The sequence below is a fragment of the Pongo abelii genome, chromosome 11 (genome assembly GCF_028885655.2).
Source record: "Pongo abelii isolate AG06213 chromosome 11, NHGRI_mPonAbe1-v2.0_pri, whole genome shotgun sequence".
In the NCBI taxonomy this organism is placed as follows: domain Eukaryota; kingdom Metazoa; phylum Chordata; class Mammalia; order Primates; family Hominidae; genus Pongo; species Pongo abelii.
The window spans coordinates 69,773,052-69,797,398 of NC_071996.2; the positions used below are offsets into that span (position 1 = coordinate 69,773,052).

At 35.8% G+C, this 24,347-nt stretch overlaps 1 protein-coding gene across 2 annotated transcripts in view; it reads left to right on the forward strand.

The window, feature by feature from the left end:
• The window catches only part of XIRP2 (xin actin binding repeat containing 2), a 365,471-nt gene extending 342,712 nt beyond the window's left edge, over nucleotides 1-22,759 (forward strand). The window contains exons 7-12 of one of the 2 annotated variants that reach the window (XM_063712847.1): nucleotides 2,734-2,844; nucleotides 3,544-3,616; nucleotides 4,735-4,868; nucleotides 5,533-14,917; nucleotides 17,012-17,145; nucleotides 20,842-20,944. In XM_063712847.1, coding sequence (XP_063568917.1) covers nucleotides 2,734-2,844; nucleotides 3,544-3,616; nucleotides 4,735-4,868; nucleotides 5,533-14,917; nucleotides 17,012-17,106 — 9,798 coding nt within the window. In that variant the 3' untranslated portion in view covers nucleotides 17,107-17,145; nucleotides 20,842-20,944. Of the gene's footprint in view, nucleotides 1-2,733; nucleotides 2,845-3,537; nucleotides 3,617-4,734; nucleotides 4,869-5,532; nucleotides 14,918-17,011; nucleotides 17,146-20,841 lie in introns of both variants that reach the window. The other variant, XM_054549434.2, reaches the window with a different exon arrangement.
• The last annotated feature ends 1,588 nt before the right edge of the window (nucleotides 22,760-24,347 follow it).

Sequence of the window (24,347 nt, forward strand, 5' to 3'; positions counted from 1 at the left end):
GACTTTAAACAAAATTTATGTACATTTGTACTGTTTATTTTGTGTCATCTCCTACAAGAAAACATATTTACAGATGATAGGCATAGATTGTTTTTACTCTAGTAGATACACATTAACTATAAAGTGTTTGTTCCAGAAAATAACTTTTAAAATATGTGTCAAAATTACATTTATTTACAATTTTTCTATTCCAAATATTTTGCATTTTTCTCAACACAGAGACTTATGTCACTAACTCTACTCTTTCAGATCGGTGGCAGGTATCTGAAACTCAGATTTCCATGGGTACCAGACAAGTTTTGTTGCTTTTTTTTTTTTTAATGTCATTTTGCTCTTAAATATTAGCAAGTGATAGTGATGGTGGCCAACTAAAAGGTATATGCCCAACTAAAAGCCAGACTCTGCCATGTTAGAATATGAACACAGTGTTACCATGTCTTCAGAGTTTTTAAAAGCAGAAAGAATTTTTTATTTTTGTAGATGTTACCTAATTCAAAACTTTAAAATCACTGTGTGGGCCAAATAAAGCACATCCCCAGGCCTCAGTGGGCATGTAGGCCTCTAGGCGGAGACATGATTCTATAGAAATGATCATGGTGCCCCTCATAGGGACCTTGGTTCTGATCAGGTGCACATTCTCCTTTGCTACTTCACTGTCTGTTTAATTGGTACTTCCTATTTCTCAGTGTGTGCATAAGAAAGCCATAGAATATTCCCACTATATGCCTAATAGATGGAAAGACTTGTCACAGATGTAAAGAGCTGTCATTAGTGCCCATGCATTTTTTTTATATCTGCAGTTGTCAATGATTGTGATTGCTCTCTCCAGCATAATGCTGTTGGTAGCCTCAAATAAAACTTGATTATGCAAGTCATCTTGTTATATGGAATTCTGATTCTTTGAACTTGAAGGAATGAATATGGATAATTTATTTTCTATGCTCCTTCTCAAGAAACTAAAGCACTTTGTTCATTGTTCTATCCTCAGTTTTGAGAACATTCCTCGCAAGTAGGTGTTTGAATAGAATTAATGTATCAATGAAAGTTTGCTATCTTATTCATGTATGCATTCCTCTTATTCATCATGTGAAATTTTCCTTAGCACAAACTGTGTGTTAAACATGTTATCAAATATCATTTGAAATATGTGGATTATTAACTATGCCTAGGAAGCATTCTACTTGGAAAAAAAATTACAGTGGTCTTCAATTTAATGAGATACAATCTACATTTAAAGTCCATATTTTGTCTTTGGTTTTTTGTAGGACTTCTAGGAAGGCCTCAACTTTTTTTTCTTAATTCTCCTTCCTTAAAGCATAAGATCACATTTTACTATAACATCTCTAACTACTTGACTAACTGCTCCTTGGTTGATGAGATTTTAAACCCTGTATACCAAATACCCTTGAGGGAAAAAGTCTGATACATCTACTGGCATTAATTTTATACTAATTATTAGTTTAAGATACTGGTATTTGATAGTATAAAGTTTTTTAACTTACTGCAAAAAACGTTTTACTATACTATTTTAATTAATAATGATAATATACCCTTGCTCACTTGACTATTCTATACTAAGACAAATTTTTAAAAGTCAAATCTCCAAAATATTATTTATTATTCATTTGGATATCAAGATAAAAATGAAGTCCCACCTTCAGGCACATTCAAAAACATGTTATTGTAAAGAGTCATCTGTCTGTATCCTTATTTTTGGATGTTAAGATTTTTTAGCAGTATGCTAACTGCTTTATCATATCAATCAATCAATCAATCATATACTTGTGTCAGAATCATATTCTGTAGTAAAAGCAGGACTGCATCACCAAAATTAGTAGGAGCTCCAAGTTTGCAATTCATTTAGGTTCAACTGTTCTAACTTAACCAAAATTAAGAGTAGTTCCACATGTGAAGATAGGGAGACATAAACCAGCATAATAATTTACATTGGTTACATTTAATGGTTATATTCTTCAACTGAACTCTGGATATGTCATCGTACTGGATGGCCAATTTGAAGACTAGTATGTCTTTTTGTAACATAAAACTGTGGCTTGTAAACAACAACAAAAAATACATATATATTTTTTCAGGCTCATCTTTCTCATACTGGGTAATACATCATTAACATTTTTGCTTGCTAAGGGTAGCAGGCAGAATAATGGTCTCCAGATACAACTATGTCCCAATCTCCAGAATTTGTGAATACATTAAATTACATGGCAGAGGAGAATTAAGTTGCAGATGGAATTAAGGCTGCTAATTAGATGATTTGATGACAATGAGATAATATTTGCTTATCTGGGTTGGTCCAATGTAATCATAAGGGTCCTTAAAAGTGGAAGACAATATCAGATAGATGGCAGTGTCAGAAGTTCTCAGTCTGATAGAGGCAAGGGCTGTTAGCCCAGGAAAGTGGGCAGCCTCTAGAAGCTGCAAAAGGCAAGGGAATGGATCGCCCCCTCCAGCCTGCAGAACAGAATGCATACTATCTGATACCTGCCAACACCCAGGAAGACTCATTCAGGGCTTCTGACCTATAGAAGTATAAGATCCTAAGATTATGCCGTTTTAAGCCACTAAACTTGTGGTAATCTGTTACAGCAGCCAAGAAAACTAATATACTAAAGAATCTCATTTTTTTTTCAGAAATTGTCACTGAAATTTTACAAATAAAAAAGTTAAAATTTTTACTTTTCTTAAGGCATCGTCGGTCTGTCTGTTTGCTTTCAGGAGGCAATTCATAGCAGCCAGGTTGGCACTTCAAGAAGCAGCCAGGAAACGGCAAGAAATGAACAAGAAGGATCCAAAGTACAGAAAATTGATGTTCATGGAACAGAAATGGTAACTATTTAGAAAGGCAGTACTTTCAAACAGTTTCCAGGACTGTATGGAAATTATGACTTTGTTGTATGCGTTTGCATTTATTGTCACTCATGTATCTAGTATCAATACCTATCAGTGTTTCTTTCTCCACTTTCAAGTTGGAATTCTTTTAAAAGTAAAATAGGGCCAGGCGCGGTGGCTTACACCTGTAATCCCAACACTTTGGGAGGCCGAGGCAGGCAGATCATGAGGTCAGGTGTTCGAGAGCAGTGTGGCCAACATAGTGAAACCCTGTCTCTACTAAAAATACAAAAAAACTTAGCCAGGTGTGCTGGTATGTGCCTGTAATCCCAGCTACTCGGGAGGCTGAGGCAGGAGAATCACGTTAACCCGGGAGGCGGGGGTTGCAGTGAGCCGAGTTCGCGCCATTGCACTCCAACCCCGGGTGACACTGCGAGACTCCCTCTCAATAAATAAATAAATAAATGTAAAATAGGCACCCTATAAAAGTATGATTGCTCTTCGGACATCAATTCAAATATATTCTTTTATGAGTGAATCTATGTATTAAAATAAATGATAGCAGCTTAATTAGCATCTCTCAATGTACACTAAAGTCTTGGGTGAACATCACTGCAAAATGAAGAGTATTATTTGTAGTACTAAAATAATTGACTTCTTAAAAACAATTTATTTTCAAATTATCTTTAGATACAGGTCTCTGATCTTGAAAAGCACACCGAGGAAATAAACCAAGCATCTCAGTTTCATCAATATGTTCAAGAAACAGGTAAGAGTCTGGTATTATTGGTTCCAATACTCCTTTCTCCTATTGATGTGTTTGATTTTGAATGGATGACTTCCAAAGCACAATCTTCCCCTCTTAGTAACTTTAGTAACTATGACTCATGGTTCCAGGGACAGCTGAGTAGTATTTCTACAAATAATTGGATTTTACCTGTGGTCATAGGTGCAATAAGTTTCTAAAATAGTTTATTGGACATCAGTCCTATGATATATCCATTCTAAACCCTAAAGCTAACCACCTCTGAATTCCTTTTTGCCTCAGGGACCTACAGTAAAACTTGATGTTTATCAAGCTCCCTGAGAATAGAGTTGTTATCTAGACTGAATTAATTTTAATAACAGATTTAAGTACTATTAAGTCCAGCTCTCCAACCTGTAGATATGAGATTAGACTACAGCCAAATTTCTGCAACTTTGCACAAGACTGGACATAGTTTGTCTTGTCTATAAAAATGGAATGGGTTTTGCTACTCTGAAGAGCTAAAAAAAAAACATTTAAGCCAACTGTGACCAAAACTTTACTTGATTACATGACTATATCTTTATTTTGGTTTTGTTGCTTAAGGAAGTAGGTCTTCTGAAATTCCTTTTCTTGTTTTATACATTTTATTATTTTTTCCTGAGCATAAAAGTAGAACATACTTGTAGAAAATTTGGAAAATCCAGAGATAACCAACATTTTTCTTCCTGTATTGTCTTACTATAGTAAGACAATATTCCTAAATTACATATTTTACATACATAAATTACATACACAAATTTACATGCATAAATTACATACATAGGAATATTACTATATTCCTAAATTACGTAATGAAATAATGCCATATGTATGCTTGTACCTTGAATCTTTTTACTTAATGTACACTGTGAGAAGTTTCCCATAGCATTATAATTTTATCTTTTTTAATTTCTGTAGAGACAGGGTCTGGCTATGTTTCCCAGGCTGGTCTCAGACCCTTGGGCTCAAGTAATCTTCGCACCTCAGTCTCCCAAAGTATTGGGATTACAGGCATAAGCCACCATGCCCAGCCATAATTTCTTCTTAAACATAATTTTTAGTAATTACATAGTATCCCTGGTGTGTTTTTCTGTTTGTAGTCATTGATACACCTGAGGATGAAGAGATTCCAAAGGTTTCGACTAAGTTGTTAAAAGAGCAGTTTGAAAAGTCTGCCCAGGAAAAGATCCTTTATTCTGACAAAGAGATGACAACCCCAGCCAAGCAGATTAAGGTAAAGTCATTTCTTTACACAGAAACATATTAAGTGTAAGACCAAGCTTAAATATATAGCATTTTCAAATTATTGAATATTTGAGGTGGCTTTTCAACAAAAAAAATTCTGAACTGGCATTTACTCAGTTCTATAAGGAGAATATTGACCTGCATGCAAAAGGAGGTAGAGTAAAAACTTTTCTCACTAGCGGAAAATCAGGGAAGAACAAGTTATATATGTTCTAAAGTCTAATAATTAACATTAAAGTAATTAAATCAATTTTAAATGCCAGATGCTTACTCTGTTCTGTTTTAAATTCCAAGGAAAATGAAACAACCCTTAAAAGTACTTTAAGACTTTTACTGTTTCCCTCTAGATTACTCTGCATACCACATTAAGTAAAGGGGGAAAAAAAATCACGATTATGTGTAAATTTTAAAATATTGAGTCCTTGTTGCATTGAATAGCAAATATAACTTTACAAGTAAAAATGGATTATAGGAGAGATAGTGACAAATATTGACTATTATTCCTAAGTTGGTCTTTAAATGAGTATATCACATATTGTTCCCAATGGAGATATCATAGGAGGGTCCAGGTTACAGACCAATTAAGGGCAGTGCCTAGGAAGCCTCTGCCACTACACTCACCTTTATAAGATTTGATTTTCTCTCCCCTGAAGATTGAAAGTGAATATGAAGAGACTTTAAAGCCATCGTCAGTTGTGAGTACCTCTTCCACTTCTTGCATTTCAACCAACCAGAGGAAGGAAACATCAACTACAAGATATAGTGATCACAGTGTCACTTCCTCAACTCTGGCACAAATTAATGCTACTTCTTCAGGAATGACAGAAGAATTTCCTCCTCCCCCACCTGACGTACTTCAAACTTCAGTAGATGTGACAGCATTTTCCCAGTCCCCTGAACTGCCCAGTCCTCCTAGAAGACTACCAGTCCCCAAAGATGTATATTCCAAGCAAAGAAATTTGTATGAATTAAACCGTTTATATAAACACATCCATCCTGAGTTAAGAAAAAACTTAGAAAAAGATTATATCAGTGAGGTTTCTGAGATTGTTTCTAGTCAAATGAACTCAGGGAGTTCAGCCTCAGCAGATGTGCAACAAGCCCGGTATATTTTTGAAAACACAAATGACAGTTCTCAAAAAGATCTGAACTCAGAAAGAGAATACTTGGAATGGGATGAAATTCTGAAGGGAGAGGTGCAGTCCATTAGATGGATCTTTGAGAATCAACCATTGGATTCCATTAATAATGGCTCTCCTGATGAAGGTGACATTTCCAGGGGCATTGCTGATCAAGAAATCATTGCTGGTGGCGATGTTAAATATACCACATGGATGTTTGAAACCCAACCCATCGACACACTCGGGGCTCATTCTTCTGACACTGTAGAAAATGCAGAGAAAATTCCTGAGCTAGCCAGAGGAGATGTCTGCACAGCTCGGTGGATGTTTGAAACAAGGCCATTGGACTCAATGAATAAAATGCATCAAAGTCAAGAAGAATCAGTGGTAACTATCAGTAAGGACATAACTGGGGGGGATGTCAAGACTGTGAGATACATGTTTGAAACTCAACATCTAGATCAACTTGGACAGCTTCATTCAGTGGATGAGGTTCACTTACTGCAGCTTAGGTCTGAGCTCAAAGAAATTAAAGGAAATGTTAAGAGAAGTATAAAATGTTTCGAAACTCAACCATTATATGTTATTAGAGATGGTTCGGGCCAAATGCTGGAAATTAAAACTGTTCACAGGGAAGATGTTGAAAAGGGAGATGTAAGAACAGCACGGTGGATGTTTGAAACACAGCCGTTGGACACAATTAACAAAGATATCACAGAAATTAAAGTTGTCCGAGGAATATCCATGGAAGAAAATGTCAAAGGTGGGGTGAGTAAGGCAAAGTGGTTATTTGAAACCCAACCTTTGGAGAAAATCAAAGAGTCAGAAGAGGTCATCATTGAAAAGGAAAAAATAATAGGTACAGATGTCTCCAGAAAGTGTTGGATGTTTGAAACACAGCCATTAGACATTCTAAAAGAAGTTCCTGATGCAGATCCTCTACAACGTGAGGAGATAATAGGGGGTGATGTACAAACTACTAAGCATCTATTTGAAACACTTCCAATTGAGGCATTAAAAGACAGTCCTGATATAGGAAAGCTTCAAAAAATCACTGCCTCTGAAGAAGAAAAAGGGGATGTTACGCATCAAAAATGGATTTTTGAAACCCAACCTCTGGAAGACATTAGAAAAGATAAAAAGGAGTACACACGAACAGTGAAACTTGAAGAAGTTGACAGAGGAGATGTGAAGAATTACGCACATATCTTTGAATCAAACAATTTAATTAAATTTGATGCATCACATAAAATAGAGGTGGAAGGAGTCATAAGAGGTGCTGTAGAGTTAAATAAATCTCTCTTCGAGACAACACCACTGTATGCCATTCAAGATCCCCTTGGAAAATACCATCAAGTAAAGACAGTCCAGCAAGAAGAAATCTTAAGAGGCGATGTAAGAAGCTGTAGGTGGCTTTTTGAAACAAGGCCCATTGACCAGTTTGATGAAAGCATTCATAAATTTCAAATAATTAGAGGAATATCGGCTCAAGAAATACAGACTGGAAATGTGAAATCTGCCAAATGGTTGTTTGAAACCCAACCTCTTGATTCAATTAAATATTTTAGTGATATGGAAGAAACAAAGAGTAAAACTGAGCAAACTAGAGATATTGTTAAAGGGGATGTCAAAACCTGTAAATGGCTTTTTGAGACCCAGCCGATGGAGTCTCTTTATGAAAAAGTTTCGCTAGTGACCAGCAGTGAAGAAATTCATAAGGGAGATGTCAAAACCTGTACTTGGCTCTTTGAAACTCAGCCACTTGATACCATAAAAGATGACTCTGAAACAACAGTCAAATTGCAAACTGTAAAACAGGAGGAGATCCAAGGTGGGGATGTTCGTACAGCATGTTTTCTTTTTGAGACAGAAAATTTGGACAGCATACAAGGAGAAGAAGTGAAGGAAATCAAGCCTGTTGAAATGGATATACAAGCTGGAGATGTTTCCAGCATGAGGTATAAATTTGAAAATCAGTCCTTAGATTCTATAAGTTCCAGTTCACAGGAAGTTTTGAAAAAGATCAAAACCTTAAAAACTGAAGATATTCAGAAAGGCAATGTTTTAAACTGTAGGTGGCTTTTTGAAAACCAACCAATTGATAAGATAAAAGAAAGCCAAGAAGGTGATGAACGTGTTAAGACAGTGACAGACATACAAGGTGGGGATGTAAGAAAGGGGTGCTTTATTTTTGAGACTTTTTCTTTAGATGAAATTAAAGAAGACTCTGACTATATCAGCACCAAGAAAACAATTACTGAAGAAGTAATACAGGGTGATGTAAAAAGCTACAGAATGCTCTTTGAAACCCAGCCACTCTATGCTATTCAAGACCGAGAAGGGTCCTATCATGAAGTGACCACAGTTAAAAAAGAAGAGGTAATTCATGGAGATGTGAGAGGAACAAGGTGGCTTTTTGAAACAAAGCCATTAGACTCTATTAATAAATCAGAAACTGTGTATGTTATTAAATCTGTCACACAAGAAGACATTCAGAAGGGAGATGTTACTTCTGTCAGATACAGATTTGAAACTCAGCCACTGGATCAGATATCTAAAGAATCACATAATATTATGCCCAGTATTGACCATATACAAGGTGGCAATGTAAAGACAAGTAAACAATTCTTTGAGTCTGAAAATTTTGATAAGAATAACTATATACGAACAGTAAGTGTCAATGAAATACAAAAGGGCAATGTTAAAACATCTACTTGGCTATTTGAAACCCACACTATGGATGAACTGAGAGGAGAAGGGTTAGAATATGAAAATATCAAGACAGTCACTCAGGAAGATGTGCAGAAAGGTGATGTTAAGCAGGCTGTGTGGCTTTTTGAAAATCAAACTTTCGATTCTATTATGGAAGCACATAAAGGTATCACAAAAATGACCAGGGAAGAAATCCCTCCTTCTGATGTCAAAACAACTACGTGGCTCTTTGAAACAACACCACTTCATGAATTTAATGAAACTAGAGTAGAAAAGATAGAAATTATTGGCAAGAGCATTAAAGAAACCTTAGAAGATCTCTACTCTCAAAAAGTTATCCAGGCTCCTGGAATCATCATTGAAGCTGATGAAGTTGGGGATGTTCGAATGGCAAAATACAAGCTAATGAACCAAGCATCTCCTGAGATACAGAAAGAAGAAATTATCAGGGCTGATCTCAGAAATATAATGGTGAACCTACTTTCCAAAAGGGACTGTACTAAAAAAGAGATTTTGGTTAGTGAAGAAGAGAAGGGAAATGTTAATTTGACCAAAGCTCAATTATTAAACAGATCAACTGAATTTCATGCTGAAAAAGAAGAGATAGTGAAAGGTGATGTACAACAAGCAATAAAAAACCTGTTCTCCGAGGAAAGATCTGTGAAGAAAGGCATCTTAATTCAGGAAGATGAAAGAGGAGATATTAACATGACTATCTATTGTCTTCTTCATGAAAATGATGGTGACACAATTGAGCGTGAAGAAGTAATAGGGGGTGATGTCAGACGTACCATTCATAATTTATTGTCTTCCACATCAAACAATAAAATATCTGAAAGGGCTAAAATTGATGCCTCTGAGAGAGGAAATGTTCAGTTTTTCACAATGTGCATAGAAGCTGGAGCTTTGGATTATCTGAAACAACTCCACACAGAGTCAAATGAAACACTGACAGCTAAGAAACAAGAAGGAGAGAAAGAAATCATTGGTGGTGATGTTGAAGGTACAAAACTGTTACTGAAGAAAAGGCAGTCTCTGGTAGAGCATACTGTTAGTGAAACTGACATCATCCCTGGAGATGTGCATAACACAGTTAAGGTTTTTATGACTGAGCCTCAGAGTACATTTGGTAAGATACCCAAAGAAGAGATTATAAAAGGTGATTTGACATCAACCCTAAATTCCCGCAGCCAGGCTGTAAATCAGAAAACAGTGACGAAAACAGAAGAAATTACAAAAGGTAACATGCTAGCCACACTCAAGTCACTTAAAGAATCAAGCCATCGATGGAAAGACTCCAAACAGCCTGATGCCATCCCTGGTGATATTGAGAAAGCTATTGAATGCCTTGAAAAAGCTACAAATACAAAGACAGAAATTCTGAAAAAGGAGCTTCTCAAAGATGACCTGGAAACATCACTAAGGTCTTTGAAAGAAGCACAAAGAAGTTTCAAAGAGGTACATAAAGAAGGTATAATCAAAAAAGATGCTCAAGCTGTGATGGCAGGATCCTCAGGAGAGCAGACAACAGATATTCATCAGGTTGCTGTCCAGAGGAGCAAAAATAGCCTTCTTCAGCCAAAGCCAGGACCATTTGAGCCAGCAGCCAAGTGGCAAGGGGGAGCAGATACTCTCAGTCAAACTATGGGGAAATCTTGTCATGGCAATTTAGTAGAAGAAAGAACTGAGGTTAATCTTCCAAAAGCCCCCAAAGGCACTGTAAAGATTGTCATAGATCGTGAACAAAACAATGATGCTCTGGAGAAAAGCCTTAGAAGACTATCTAATTCACACCATAAATCTATTAAAAATGTTTTGGAATCAGGAGACAAAATGGGTGTCTGGACTGATATCACAGGAGAACAGCATCTTAGAGATGAATATATGAGCAGACAATTAGCTTCAACTGTGTCAGTTAAGAATACTCTAACAACTAAAGAATCAGACAGGGCAGTGAGAGAGCTGAAGAAGGATGATGTCTTTAATTCCATCCAATCTGCTGATAAAACCATTGGAAAGCAACAGACATATGAACCGAGAAATGACCACCAGAAAACGGAGGGTTTTCATATAAAGAGTCCTAAAAAGACCAAAAATATTAAAATATTAACTGATACACAAAGTTCCAAGCCCAGTCCCACCCAGCATCCAGTCAGCATGCCAGTTGGAGGAACTTATGACCTTTCAGGGGACTTTCAGAAGCAAACTTTGTTAAAGCAAGAAGCAAAATATTCTAATGAGGATATAAAGAAAAAGAATATAAACCTTCAACCAATGTGGCAGCCTTTGCCTGTAGAACAAGACACATCCAATGTAACAGAAGTGAAAGTCTCTGAAAAAAGTCACAATACATTTAAGGCAAGCAATAAAAAGCAGGAGACTGATGTTCACTTGAAAAGCCAGGACTTTCTAATGAAAACAAATACTTCCACGGACTTAAAAATGGCAATGGAAAGGTCCTTGAATCCAATCAACTTTAACCCTGAGAATAATGTAAAAGAAAGTGAGTGCCCCCTTCCACCTCCATCTCCACCTCCTCCACCACCTTCTAATGCGTCATCTGAAATTGAATTTCCTCTTCCTCCTCCACCTCCTTTAATGATGTTTCCTGAAAAAAATGGGTTTCTTCCCTCACTGTCCACAGAGAAGATAAAGGCTGAATTTGAAAGTTTTCCAGGCCTCCCTCTTCCTCCACCTCCAGTAGATGAGAAATCTGAAAGAGAAAGTCCATCGATGTTTCTGCCGCCTCCTCCTCCTCCAACTCCATCTCAAAAACCAGCACATCTCCTTTCCTCCTCTGCTCCAGAAAAGCACAGTGGAGCCTTCATGCAACAATATTCCCAAAAAGAAGCCTCGAACTCTCAGAATTCTCAGGCTAAAATCATAACAGGAAAATCAGGTGTGTTGCCACCTCCCACATTGCCCAAACCCAAACTTCCCAAGCATATAAAAGATAATAAGAACAATTTTCCCCCCAAAGTTGAATTGGCAACCTCCCTGTCAGATATGGAATGTAAAATTACTACCTCAAAGAATCAGAAAAACGTACTGGTGACGACCAGCAGTGAACACACGGAGACAAAGCAGAACGTTATTAGTAAGAGTCTTGATGAAAGAAAACAATTATCTATTGACTCTGCGAACTGTCTCTCACACACAGTTCCAGGAACTTCAGCACCCAAGAAAAAACAGATTGCACCTCTTATAAAATCTCATTCATTTCCAGAGAGTTCAGGACAACAAAGTCCAAAACCTTATATGAGAAAATTTAAGACACCTTTAATGATTGCTGAAGAAAAATATAGACAACAAAAAGAAGAAATTGAAAAACAGAAACAGGAGAGTTCTTACTACAACATTGTTAAAACTCAAAGCCAAAATCAACACATAACAGAGGTGGAAAAGGAAATGCCATTACGAAAAACCAATGAGGAGGTTTCCCTATCTGGAATTGATTCAGAATGCACCGTGGTTCAACCCAGCCCAGGCTCTCAAAGTAATGCTCGGATACTAGGAGTGTGTTCTGATAACCAACTCTCCACAACATCGCCAGAAACAGTCGCTGCCATGAGGCTCCACCATGTTTTAGCAGCCTCAGAAGACAAAGATAAGATGAAAAAGGAAGTTTTACAAAGCTCAAGGGACATTATGCAATCCAAATCAGCTTGTGAAATTAAACAAAGTCACCAAGAATGTAGTACCCAACAAACACAACAGAAGAAGTATTTGGAGCAGTTGCACTTGCCCCAAAGCAAACCAATTTCCCCAAATTTCAAAGTTAAAACCATCAAACTTCCAACTCTAGATCATACATTAAATGAAACAGACCACAGCTATGAAAGTCATAAACAGCAATCTGAGATTGATGTTCAAACCTTTACCAAACAACAATATCTGGAAACCAAGAAAACTGAAGCAAGCACTGAATGTAGTCCTAAGCAATCTCTGGCTGAAAGACATTATCAGTTACCTAAGAAGGAGAAAAGAGTCACAATACAATTGCCTACAGAATCCATACAGAAGAACCATGAAGATAAGCTCAAGGTAGTTCCTGGGAAGCAAAGAGAATTTAGGGGATCTGACAGAGGGAAACTTCCAGGAAGTGAAGAAAAAAATCAGGGACCATCAATGATTGGTCGAAAAGAAGAGAGATTAATAACTGAAAGAAAACAAGCACATCTGAAGAATAAATCAGCACCAAAGGTCGCCAAGCAAATGGTTATTGATGCACGTCTTGATTCACAGACTCAGAATTTTCAGCAAACACAAATACAGACCTCTGAAAGTAAAGCTGGACATAAAAAATTGCCCCAGCCATATAATAGTCTGCAGGAAGAAAAATGTCTCGAAGTCAAGGACACACAACAGAAACAAGTCCTCTCTAATACTGAAGATTCAAAGCAAGAGATTACACAGAACAAATCTTTCTTTTCCTCTGTGAAAGAATCCCAGCAGGATGATGGAAAAGGTGCCGTAAATATAGTGGAATTCTTGAGAAAACGTGAAGAACTACAACAGATTTTGTGGAGAGTAAAACAGTTTGAAGCAGAGCCAAATAAAAGTGGCCTTAAAACATTTCAGACACTGTTAAATACTATCCCAGGATGGCTGATAAGTGAAGAAAAGAGAGAATATGCAGTTCACATTGCCATGGAGAATAATTTAGAAAAAGTAAAAGAAGAAATAACACATATTAAAACTCAAGCAGAAGATATGCTTGTGTCCTATGAAAATATAATTCAGATAGCCATGATGTCCTCCAAAACAGGAAAACCGGGAAATAAACCCACTAGTCTTGATGAAACATCATCCAAAGTATCTAATGTTCATGTCAGCAATAATAAAAATAGTGAACAGAAAGAAAATAAAATTGCCAAAGAGAAAACAGTACAGCACCAAGTAGCAGCTCATCATGAAGCAACTGTTCATAGTCACGTGAAAACCCATCAGGAAATTAAACTCGATGATAGCAACATTCCTCCTCCCTCTTTAAAAACACGCCCACCGTCACCAACTTTTATCACAATAGAATCTACTGCCCGACGAACAGAAAACCCTACTAAGGACGAGCTTTCTCAGTCCCCTAAAAAGGACAGTTATGTTGAATCCCCGCCAAGAAGGCCCATGTCGCAAACATCTGAAATTCACAGAGCAAACATTTCCCCTTCTCCACCCAGGAGTCGCTCTGAACAACTTGTCAGACTCAAAGACACCACCGCAAAGTTATCCAAAGGGGCCATCCCATGTCCAGCAGCAACCCCGGTTCCAATTGTAGAGAAGAGGTCTGAAATCATCATGTCTCCTGCAACACTTCGTCGTCAAATTAAGATAGAAACTCGTGGTAGGGACTCTCCACCTACAATCACAATACCGGTAAATATAAATCATGCTGCTAGTGGTTCCTTCAGAGAATCTGCGGACGCCCAAGAGGAAATCAGGAAAGTGGAGAAGAGAGCTACTTATGTTCATAAAGATGGACTAAATTCCACTGATCACATAATGCCCGACACTGAAAGTTATGATGCAGTTGAAATCATCCGTAAGATCGAAGTGCCTCCTCGCCTGTCAGAGCACACACAGAGATATGAAGCAGCAAACCGAACTGTTCAAATGGCTGAAAATTTCGTGAATGACCATGAAAATGAAATAAACAGATGGTTCAGGGAATTTGAGCATGGCCCAGTTTCTGAAGCAAAGTCAAATAGAAGAGTTTATGCAAATGGAGAAACAAACCATAATATACAACAAGAAAGTCATACTTTTTGTAAGGAGGAATTTGGATTAACATCTTTAGGAAACACGAGTTTTACAGACTTTTCTTGCAAACATCCTAGAGAGCTGCAAGAAAAGATTCCTGTTAAGCAGCCCAGGATCTATTCTGAAACAAGGTCTCTAAGTGAACATTTCTCAGGCATGGATGCATTTGAGAGTCAAATTGTTGAGTCGAAGATGAAAACCTCTTCATCACATAGCTCAGAAGCTGGCAAATCTGGCTGTGACTTCAAGCATGCCCCACCAACCTATGAGGATGTCATTGCTGGACATATTTTAGATATCTCTGATTCACCTAAAGAAGTAAGAAAAAATTTTCAAAAGACGTGGCAGGAGAGTGGAAGAGTTTTTAAAAGCCTGGGATATGCAACCTCAGATGCTTCTGCAACTGAGATGAGAACCACCTTCCAAGAGGAATCTGCATTTATAAGTGGTAAATGAGCTTGCAATGTGTTAAAGAAGATTAACCATTTAAAGGCATGTGTTCCATAGCCAAAATGATGTGCAGTTAAAAAGAGTGTGTGGAAACAACCAAACAATATAACCTAAAACTAACAGCTTCCCATGTATGCTTATATACTCTTTATATGCTTGCTTTTACAACGTTCTTTTCACAAAAGCATCTAGTATGATTTACTTGCACTGTGTGAGAATAACAAATACTATTATACAGATTACTGGGACATATTTGTCAAGGTAAATAAAGCTTTGGATAAAGCAACAGGTATAGCAATGATTTTATTTCATGCAATTATTCTAGACAATAATAAATAATATCCCTTGACCTAATATTGACATATTTTTAACTGCCAGGTTTAAATGATATTTTCATTGAGTTCAATACAGACTGATAGAAGTCTGAGACACAATTTACATTCTTCATGTGTGCTTTAGTATTTTTAATGAACTGTATCTCTGACAAAAGTGTGGGTGTGGAATTAGACCTTTTATATATTCAACTATTGCTACTGAGTTGGATAGAGTTAGTTTTCTCTGATGCCACATTTTTTTATAACTGATTTTTTCGCTTTTCTAAAAAATAAACTAAATCACTGCTCAATCAACCTCATTCACAAATGAGTGTAAACAATACATTTTAAAATTTTGATTTTATTTGGAAGGAGGGAGGTTTAAATCATATGAACTTAGTACATGATTTTTAACATCAAAGAACAGCTCATTTCCCTACTTCTTGCAATTAATGAGGCTTCATGGTAAAATAATTTTATATAATTAATGTGCATCATTAGTTTAGTCCATTATTTTAGACAGATTGAAAGAAATAGCAAGCTTAAAAATAAAAACTGCTGAAACTAATAATTATGCCTCCATCATATTTGCAACATATGTGTCTAGTTTATCAGGTAAATATGGTTCTTAATGTGCTTGCTTCTGGCATAATTAAGCAAAGCTGTCTAATTAATTTCAAATGCTCAGCTTCTGTTAAGATAGCTCAAAAACACATAGAACATACAAAGAAACTTGTGATAAACATAAAAATGTGTCCTCTACTAGAACCAAATAAGCAAAGGAGTTCACTCAGTGGCCCAGATTGACCATCTAGGCACTAAAGTAGATATAATTATTTGTATAATGGACCCTGAGCATATTTTCTCTTATAAATAACTAATACCAAAGCTTAGTCATTCTCACAGGGTCGCTGTGAGGACAAAAAGCAATTCTGAAGTGAAAGTTGTGTGTTAGTTTTAAACCACTATACAAACACTGGTTAGTAATAGAACCACTATTATTCATAGAGGCTAACATTTACATGAAAGCCACAGGAAGTGAGCATAGGTGCTTTAGAGGAGCAAGAAAAGATGTAGGAAAACTATATAAGCAGATGCAAGAATCCAAAAAGCTCCGCAATCTAAAGCCAGTTAGATTGAGGACAAATGACCCTGAGCATTTTAATGTATTCAGCAGTCTCATTGCATTACAGTTAAGAGTTGGTATCTTACAGTAAACTCTAAGTCATCAAGAAAATATTGAAGCAAATACAATGTCCTTGGCTTAAAAAACATATGTATGTATTTTAGAAAGATCTATCTAAAATGCTTTAAGAAGTAAAAACTTTTGACCAGCTTAGGTACAAGCCTTTATATATAGGGAAAACTCAATTATCTAGAATGATAAGTTATCTCAGAGCTCCCCATTGCTGAGTATTTTATATATATATATGTATATATATATAAAATATATACTCACATATATGCACATATATATGTTTGTAATGTACTTATATGTCTAATGAACATATTTTACTCACGTATGTTTTTTAAATCATAAACGTCTACTCATACAATCTATGAATGGTAGAAGCACTAGAGTAATGTAGATCATCCTAGCAGACCCTTAGACCTGATGATAGGTTAGTCTCTGTCCAGAGACACATCATAAGGACAGTAGTCTTAGAGCTTTTCTACTTTAACTGCATGGCCAGTTAATATGTGTTTTTGTTTTGTTATGTTTTTACAATATGATTGAAGATAACACTACAGAAAGCTTTGTAAATTTTTATTTTTAGAAGCTGCTGCTCCAAGACAAGGAAATATGTATACTTTGTCAAAAGACAGTTTATCCAATGGAGTGCCTAGTGGCAGACAAGCAGAATTTTCATAAGTCCTGCTTCCGATGCCACCATTGCAACAGTAAACTAAGGTAAAATGTTTAATTGTCTTTGCCACAAATATTCCAGGAGCTGTACTATATGTATAACCTCATATCTCTAGGAAAATGCACATTTTTCCAGATCTTGCTGCTGCATCAGTTAACACAACCACACAGGGAGATTTGCTCATGTTCTATTATGTATTTCTGTGACCTTTTTCCTTTAGGAATTTTACTTTTCTAATCAAATCCAAAAGCATCCCTTTTGTCCGAACACAAAAATCACACAGATGAGTAAAATTAAGAGTTACTCTGCAAATCAAGATTTTTAAGTTAGTATGTTAGTCTAAAGTCTAGACTCTAGATCAGGAGGTAGCAAACATTTTCTGTTAAGGGCTAGATCATAAGTAATTTTGGCTTTGCAGGCCATACTGCTTCTGTCACTACTCAATTTCTATTAGAGAGCAAGAGCAGCCACAGATAACTAAACAAATGGGTGTGGTTGTAAATAAGTGGGCTTGGCTGTGTTCCAATAAAACTTCATGTACCAAAACAAGTGGTGGGTAGGTTAGAATTTACCTGTCTTTGAGCTAGACTAAGTTTTTAAAAATGAAACTGAAATTTAGAAAAATATCAGTGACAGGTAAGAGAAAAACTCTGTTTTTTCTCTGGAGCAAACAGAAACACCCTATCCACACAGCTAAAATGCATTCATTTTCCAAAACTCTTGAAGTAAATGCATTTAACTGAATGTGACATTTGGTGTGACTGTAGTCTGAGATGCTAAAATTGATTTTTTTTTTTTTTTGGCTAAATCTAATGTGCATCTCTCAGACTATATTTTTTCTGACTTTAATTGACAATGTCGAACACCCTCATGGCAACATTTTTTTCCCTTGGTTTCCATAACAACAGAGTATAATGGCTTTCCCCCTACTCTTTGGGTGCTCCTTCTCAGGCACCTGTGTGGGGGACTCTCTGTCCATTACCAAGATGTAAGAAGTCCTCACAATTATGTTATAGGAATTTATTCTTCTCAACGTTTCTCTTCTTTCTAGTGAATCACATCCACTCCCATGATTTAAATAATCTATGTGGTAATGACTCTGAAGTCTGTACTGCTAGGCCAAATCTCCCTGTGCATCAGATGCTTGTATCTCAATGACTGATATACTTCTCCAATTAGATTTCTCATAAGTACAGCAAACTCAATATGCCCCATTTTCTTCTATCTAAATTCCTTCTTTAACTGTACAGTCTTTATGCTACTGTATCAGTAAATGACATTAACATTAACTCAGTGACCAAAGCATGGAGTTATCTTTGGCTCCTTCCTTTCCTTCATTCCCTACATTCAAGCCATCACCAAGTCCTTCAATTTCTGCCCCATAAATACCTTTTAACCTATATACTTTTCTCCATTCCCATAGCAAGTATCATCTATTAGCACCACTGATTTCATTATCAAAACATTTAAAAATTACATTTGCCCTCCCCATTTTATAAATTATTGTACCACATCTTCAGTTTCAGATCATATAGCCACTACATACCATGTTATCCCCCTCTTTGCCCTTATTTCATCTTAGTTTTCAGGTTGCAAGATATTAATGCCCGCTACCAATGCTTACCTTGATGTTTCTGCAGTTGTTCTGATATTAAAGCTTGGTTTCTAGTAGACTCTTCAAAACTCTTCATGGAAACAGTATTCGCTGAATTCTTACATGCTGATAAAAATTTTTCTGTGACCTTTATAACAAAAAGTCAGTTTTGCTGAAATTAAAATGTTTGGCTTACACTTTCTTTCATTGTATTCTTTGATGCATTATTTTATTTTCTTCTGGCATAAAGTGTTGGAATAGCTTGATAACGATCTAATTTTATTTTCCTTATAAGATGTATATTTTTTCTTAAATATACCCACAGATTTTTTTCTTTTTATTATTTAAAATCTAGCAATTTTACTAGATTAGTTCTTGGCATTGGTCATTCTTCACTAGTGTCAGTTACCCAGTGTGCTCTTTCTATATGTTTTTGCATACTTTTTTGTATCAAGAAAGTTTGTTTTAATTATAACTATTTAATATTTAATCTGTTTTATTGTATAGTTTTTTCTTCAAGAATTCCTATTATCTATACCTTGAATGTTTTTTGCCTATTTTTATTATCTGTCTCTTTCTCTTAAATTCTTTTCATATTTATTTCTTTCTGATTATTGAAAAGGTTATGTTTTCATTCTTCTGTTTCTCTTAAGTCACTTTTTATTGTGTTTATTTGCTCTTGTATTTCTTTTAGTTTTGTTGCTGATATTTTTATCTTTTATTTCTATTTTTTCTGATTTCTGGCACCTCACTTATGAGATTTTAAATTCTGATTCATGATGTTCTTTCAGCTCTTTTATCATGTTCTTAATGTCTTTTAACTCATTTTGAAGTCATAGGTTAAATTTTTGATATATTTTTAGAGCATGTTTTTCTGGCATGTTTTCATTATCTACAGCGATATTATAATGCCCTTTGCACTTTTATTTTCTTTTAATAACTTCGTATATGATTTACCTTGGTATATTTCTGTTGCTCATTTTTATATAAAATTAGTTTTCCCAAACCTTAGAATGATAAAAATCAGGATAGTTTTTCTAACTTCACAGAGCTACCTCTTTTAGTTTTCATATACTGATCAGGAAAACAGGGCAGCTTGATTTCCAGAATTCCCTGGTTTGGCTCCTCTTCTCCATATTTTTCAGAACCTTCTCTTCCATTTCTGTAATCATTATCCTGCTCAATCTTGATTCCACTCTCCTATTTTTTCTCACTTTGGGATTCTGTTTAAAAGGGGAGCCCAGTTTTAGGAGTTCAACCTCACTGGCCTCTTCAAGTCTTCCTTACCACAGGGACCTTGCACTCATTGTCTATTGGATAGGACAAATCTCCTCAAAGTTTCAGCTGCTGTTCTCTGATTGGCATGTGATACTTTCCAGGAAATATTAGTTGGTTATTTTGTGGTCTCATATTTTCAGGTCCATCAGACATCTTCCTTGCTCCCTCTGCTATCACCAATACAGATGAGACCATCGTGCTGGCCTTGTGTCTGTTGGTGGTTTCTCCTTAGTTCTTTGTATTTTGATGTTGAGGGGGCTACCTTGTCACTTCATTTTGTTGTAAATGTTACCCATGGGTTTTAAGTTTTGCTATCTTGTTGATGTATCTGTTTTTATGTGTAGATTCATAGATATTCAAAAACTATGCTCCTGCCTCTGACTAGAGTTCATTTTAATTTTAAATCACTCAATTTGTTAATCTCCTTAAAGAGGCCACATAAGCAATTGTTAGGCACACCTTCCAGCTCATTCAAAATCCAGTTAACAAAGAAGCTCATATTGTTGATTTGTATGTGTTTGCTACTCAGGATTTATTGGAAATTACAACCCCTCACATAAATCATTGAATTAGCACAAGTTCAGTCCTATCACTCTGCACCATCTATAACTATATGTGCATTACCCTATAATACCTATTATGCCAATACCTGACACACATCATAAAATTCTAAACACTGCAAGACGTACATCATACGAGGTATTGGTGGTAATAATATTATCAAACAGAAATGTTCAACTAATAGGGCCATTCCCATTGCTAGTAACTTAAGTTTACTAGTCTGTAACTCATTGAAATAATTAATCCCCAATTCCCTATGAACCTACAGTAAATACAAACTGCTAAGTGTTCTTTTTCTTTTTGGCAGTTTGGGAAATTATGCATCACTTCATGGACAAATATACTGCAAACCTCACTTTAAACAACTTTTCAAATCCAAAGGAAATTATGATGAAGGTTTTGGACATAAGCAGCATAAAGATAGATGGAACTGCAAAAACCAAAGCAGATCAGTGGACTTTATTCCTAATGAAGAACCAAATATGTCTAAAAATACTGCAGAAAACACCCTTGTACCTGGAGATCATAATGAACATTTAGATGCTGGTAACAGTGAAGGGCAAAGGAATGATTTGAGAAAATTAGGGGAAAGGGGAAAATTAAAAGTCATTTGGCCTCCTTCCAAGGAGATCCCTAAGAAAACCTTACCCTTTGAGGAAGAGCTCAAAATGAGTAAACCTAAATGGCCACCTGAAATGACAACCCTGCCATCCCCTGAATTTAAAAGTGAATCTCTGCTAGAAGATGTTAGAACTCCAGAAAATAAAGGACAAGGACAAGATCACCTTCCTTTTTTGCAGCCTTATCTACAGTCCACCCATGTTTGTCAGAAAGAGGATGTTATAGGAATCAAAGAAATGAAAATGCATGAAGGAAGAAAAGATGAAAAGAAGGAAGGAGGGAAGAATGTGCAAGATAGGCTGAGTGAAGCTGAAGATACAAAGAGTAACAGGAAAAGTGCTATGGATCTTAATGACAACAATAATGTGGTTGTGCAGAGTGCTGGAAAGGAGAAAAATGAAAAAACTAACCAAACTAATGGTGCAGAAGTTTTACAGGTTACTAACACTGATGATGAGGAGATGCCAGAAAATCATAAAGAGAATTTGAATAAGAATAATAATAACAATTATGTAGCAGTCTCACATCTGAATAATTGCAGGCAGAAGACATCTATTTTAGAATTTCCTGATCTATTACCCTTGTCGAGTGAAGCAAATGACACTGCAAATGAATATGAAATTGAGAAGTTAGAAAATACATCTAGAATCTCCGAGTTACTTGGTATATTTGAATCTGAAAAGACTTATTCGAGGAATGTACTAGCAATGGCTCTGAAGAAACAGACTGACAGAGCAGCTGCTGGCAGTCCTGTGCAGCCTGCTCCAAAACCAAGCCTCAGCAGAGGCCTTATGGTAAAGGGGGGAAGTTCAATCATCTCTCCTGATACAAATCTCTTAAACATTAAAGGAAGCCATTCAAAGAGCAAAAATTTACACTTTTTCTTTTCTAACACTGTGAAAATCACTGCATTTTCCAAGAAAAATGAGAACATTTTCAATTGTGATTTAATAGATTCTGTAGATCAAATTAAAAATAAGCCATGCTTGGATTTAAGGGAATTTGGAAAGGATGTTAAACATTGGCGTGGTGAAACAATAGAAGCTGCCTGCAATAATGGAAACACAGGTTTTGATGACCTGAGCCATGAATGTACAGCTAAGCCTTTGTTTCCCAGAGTGGAGGTGCAGTCAGAACAACTCACGGTGGAAGAGCAGATTAAAAGAAATAGGTGCTACAGTGACACTGAGTAAAATACCTCTGGCCACTGACAGTCCACACTTAGGCACTGAGAGATATTGATGTTCTGAAATAAGATTTTATGAATTTGGATACCCTTTTGAGGAACTTGATGTAAACATAATGTTCAGAAATCTCATGTCTATCTCAATGGGATATTTCTTGCATTACACCTTGTCATTTTTTTCACAATTTATTTACATCTACTTTTGTTTTAAATGGGATGAAGAGATGAAACACTATGGATATGTTTTCCATTCAAATGGCACTTTAGCATATTGTTCTGTTTTCCTGTGAAACATCATGGGTGTGATTTTTATACTGCTGATACTTGTCACAATTATTATAACTTCTCTGTAATTTCCCCTAAATAAAATTGAATCACCTGAGGTGCAAACCAAAATACTTCTGTAACTTTTTTCGATATATACTGTCATTCTAAGTACATATACTCCTTATGACTTGGGAAGTATTTGTCTTGAGGCAAGTATTTACCACCCACACTAAAATAATGCTGGAAAAAATAAAATACTAAACTGAAGGCACAGTATTATTAGAAAGTGTGACATTTTCATTTTCTCTTTTACTCTACATTTTAAAGATATGAAGGTTATTGTTCTTGAAATAATTACCTATATTAAATTATCATAGAATGTGTCTATAAACATTTAACGAAAAAAGTTGATTTTCCTCCAGAATAATGTGAAGTCCATACTCAGAAATTAACTAGAAAGGTTTTAGACATTACTTAAATAAATTATTCACATTGCATTTGTATTGCTTGCTCTGTGTAATTGATAAGTATAACAATCATATCACTACAGTTTGTCAGGTTTTCTTCTTATCATATTTGATGAATATTTTTTCTGTTATGAAAACACATTCCTTTAAAATTTGGCTTTGAAATTTTCTACTGCCTTTGTTCTTCCTCAAATAAATTTTATGATTCTGAAAAAAAAGAACATAAATAAGTGGCTTTGCCTAAATTTGTAGTGTACATACATGAAACAGGACTTATATTCTCCATAAACACAAACTATTGACATTCTATAAATATAAAACCAAAATGCTGTGTTGGAAACTATTTCTTTTCAGAAAGACTAACAAATTCCCTCTTACTAGTATGTTCTTCATAGATATCTAAGACCTACATTGCATTAGTTCCCTAGGGCTTCCATAATTAAATATCACAGACTGGGTAGCTTAAACAACAAAAATATATTTTCTCACAGTTCAGAAAGCTGGAAGTACAGGGTCAAGTTGAAGTTAGGGTTGGTTTCTCCTGAGGCTTCTCTCCTTGGCTTGCCAATGATCACCTTGTTGAGGTCCACACATAGTCTTCCCTCTGTGCACTCACATTCCTGGTGTCTCTTTCTCTTCTTATAAGAGTACCAGTCGTTTTGGACTAGGAACCACTCACTGGACTTCATTTAACCTTACTTGCCTTTTTAATGGATGTATTTCCAAATATAGTCATATTGGGGTTTAGGGCTTCAACATATGAACTTCGTGGGAACACACTTCAGTTCATAACACATACTTTTACCCAATTAAATGAAATACTATGAAAGTCTGGCAAGAAAATGGCCAGAGCTACAGAAGCAAATTTTTTGTTTAAACTGAATTACTGCACTTTACCCTTCAAATATTCTGAATGACACAGCATTATTTCTATAATCTTTTATACTAAGATAACACAATAGTTTTCATGGAGAAAGAAATAATTCATGAAAACTCATGACATAGTATTACTGTATAGTTTCTTAGTGTCAGTGATCCTTTTAAAGAATGTGACTCTTGCTTTACAAAGGTCCTCTTGTTGGACTCTTCCCACTTAATCTTGGTAGCCTAGTCCCCTTTTCAATTATGGTAAAATTTAAGATTAAAAGTAGCTGCTGTGCACACCAGGGAAAACAATGAAAATAATGATTGTTCTGATTTTTCATTTAATTAACAAGCAATTTTGTGCCCTCATCATTTTTTAAAATAATTTGTAGGTACATAGTAGATATG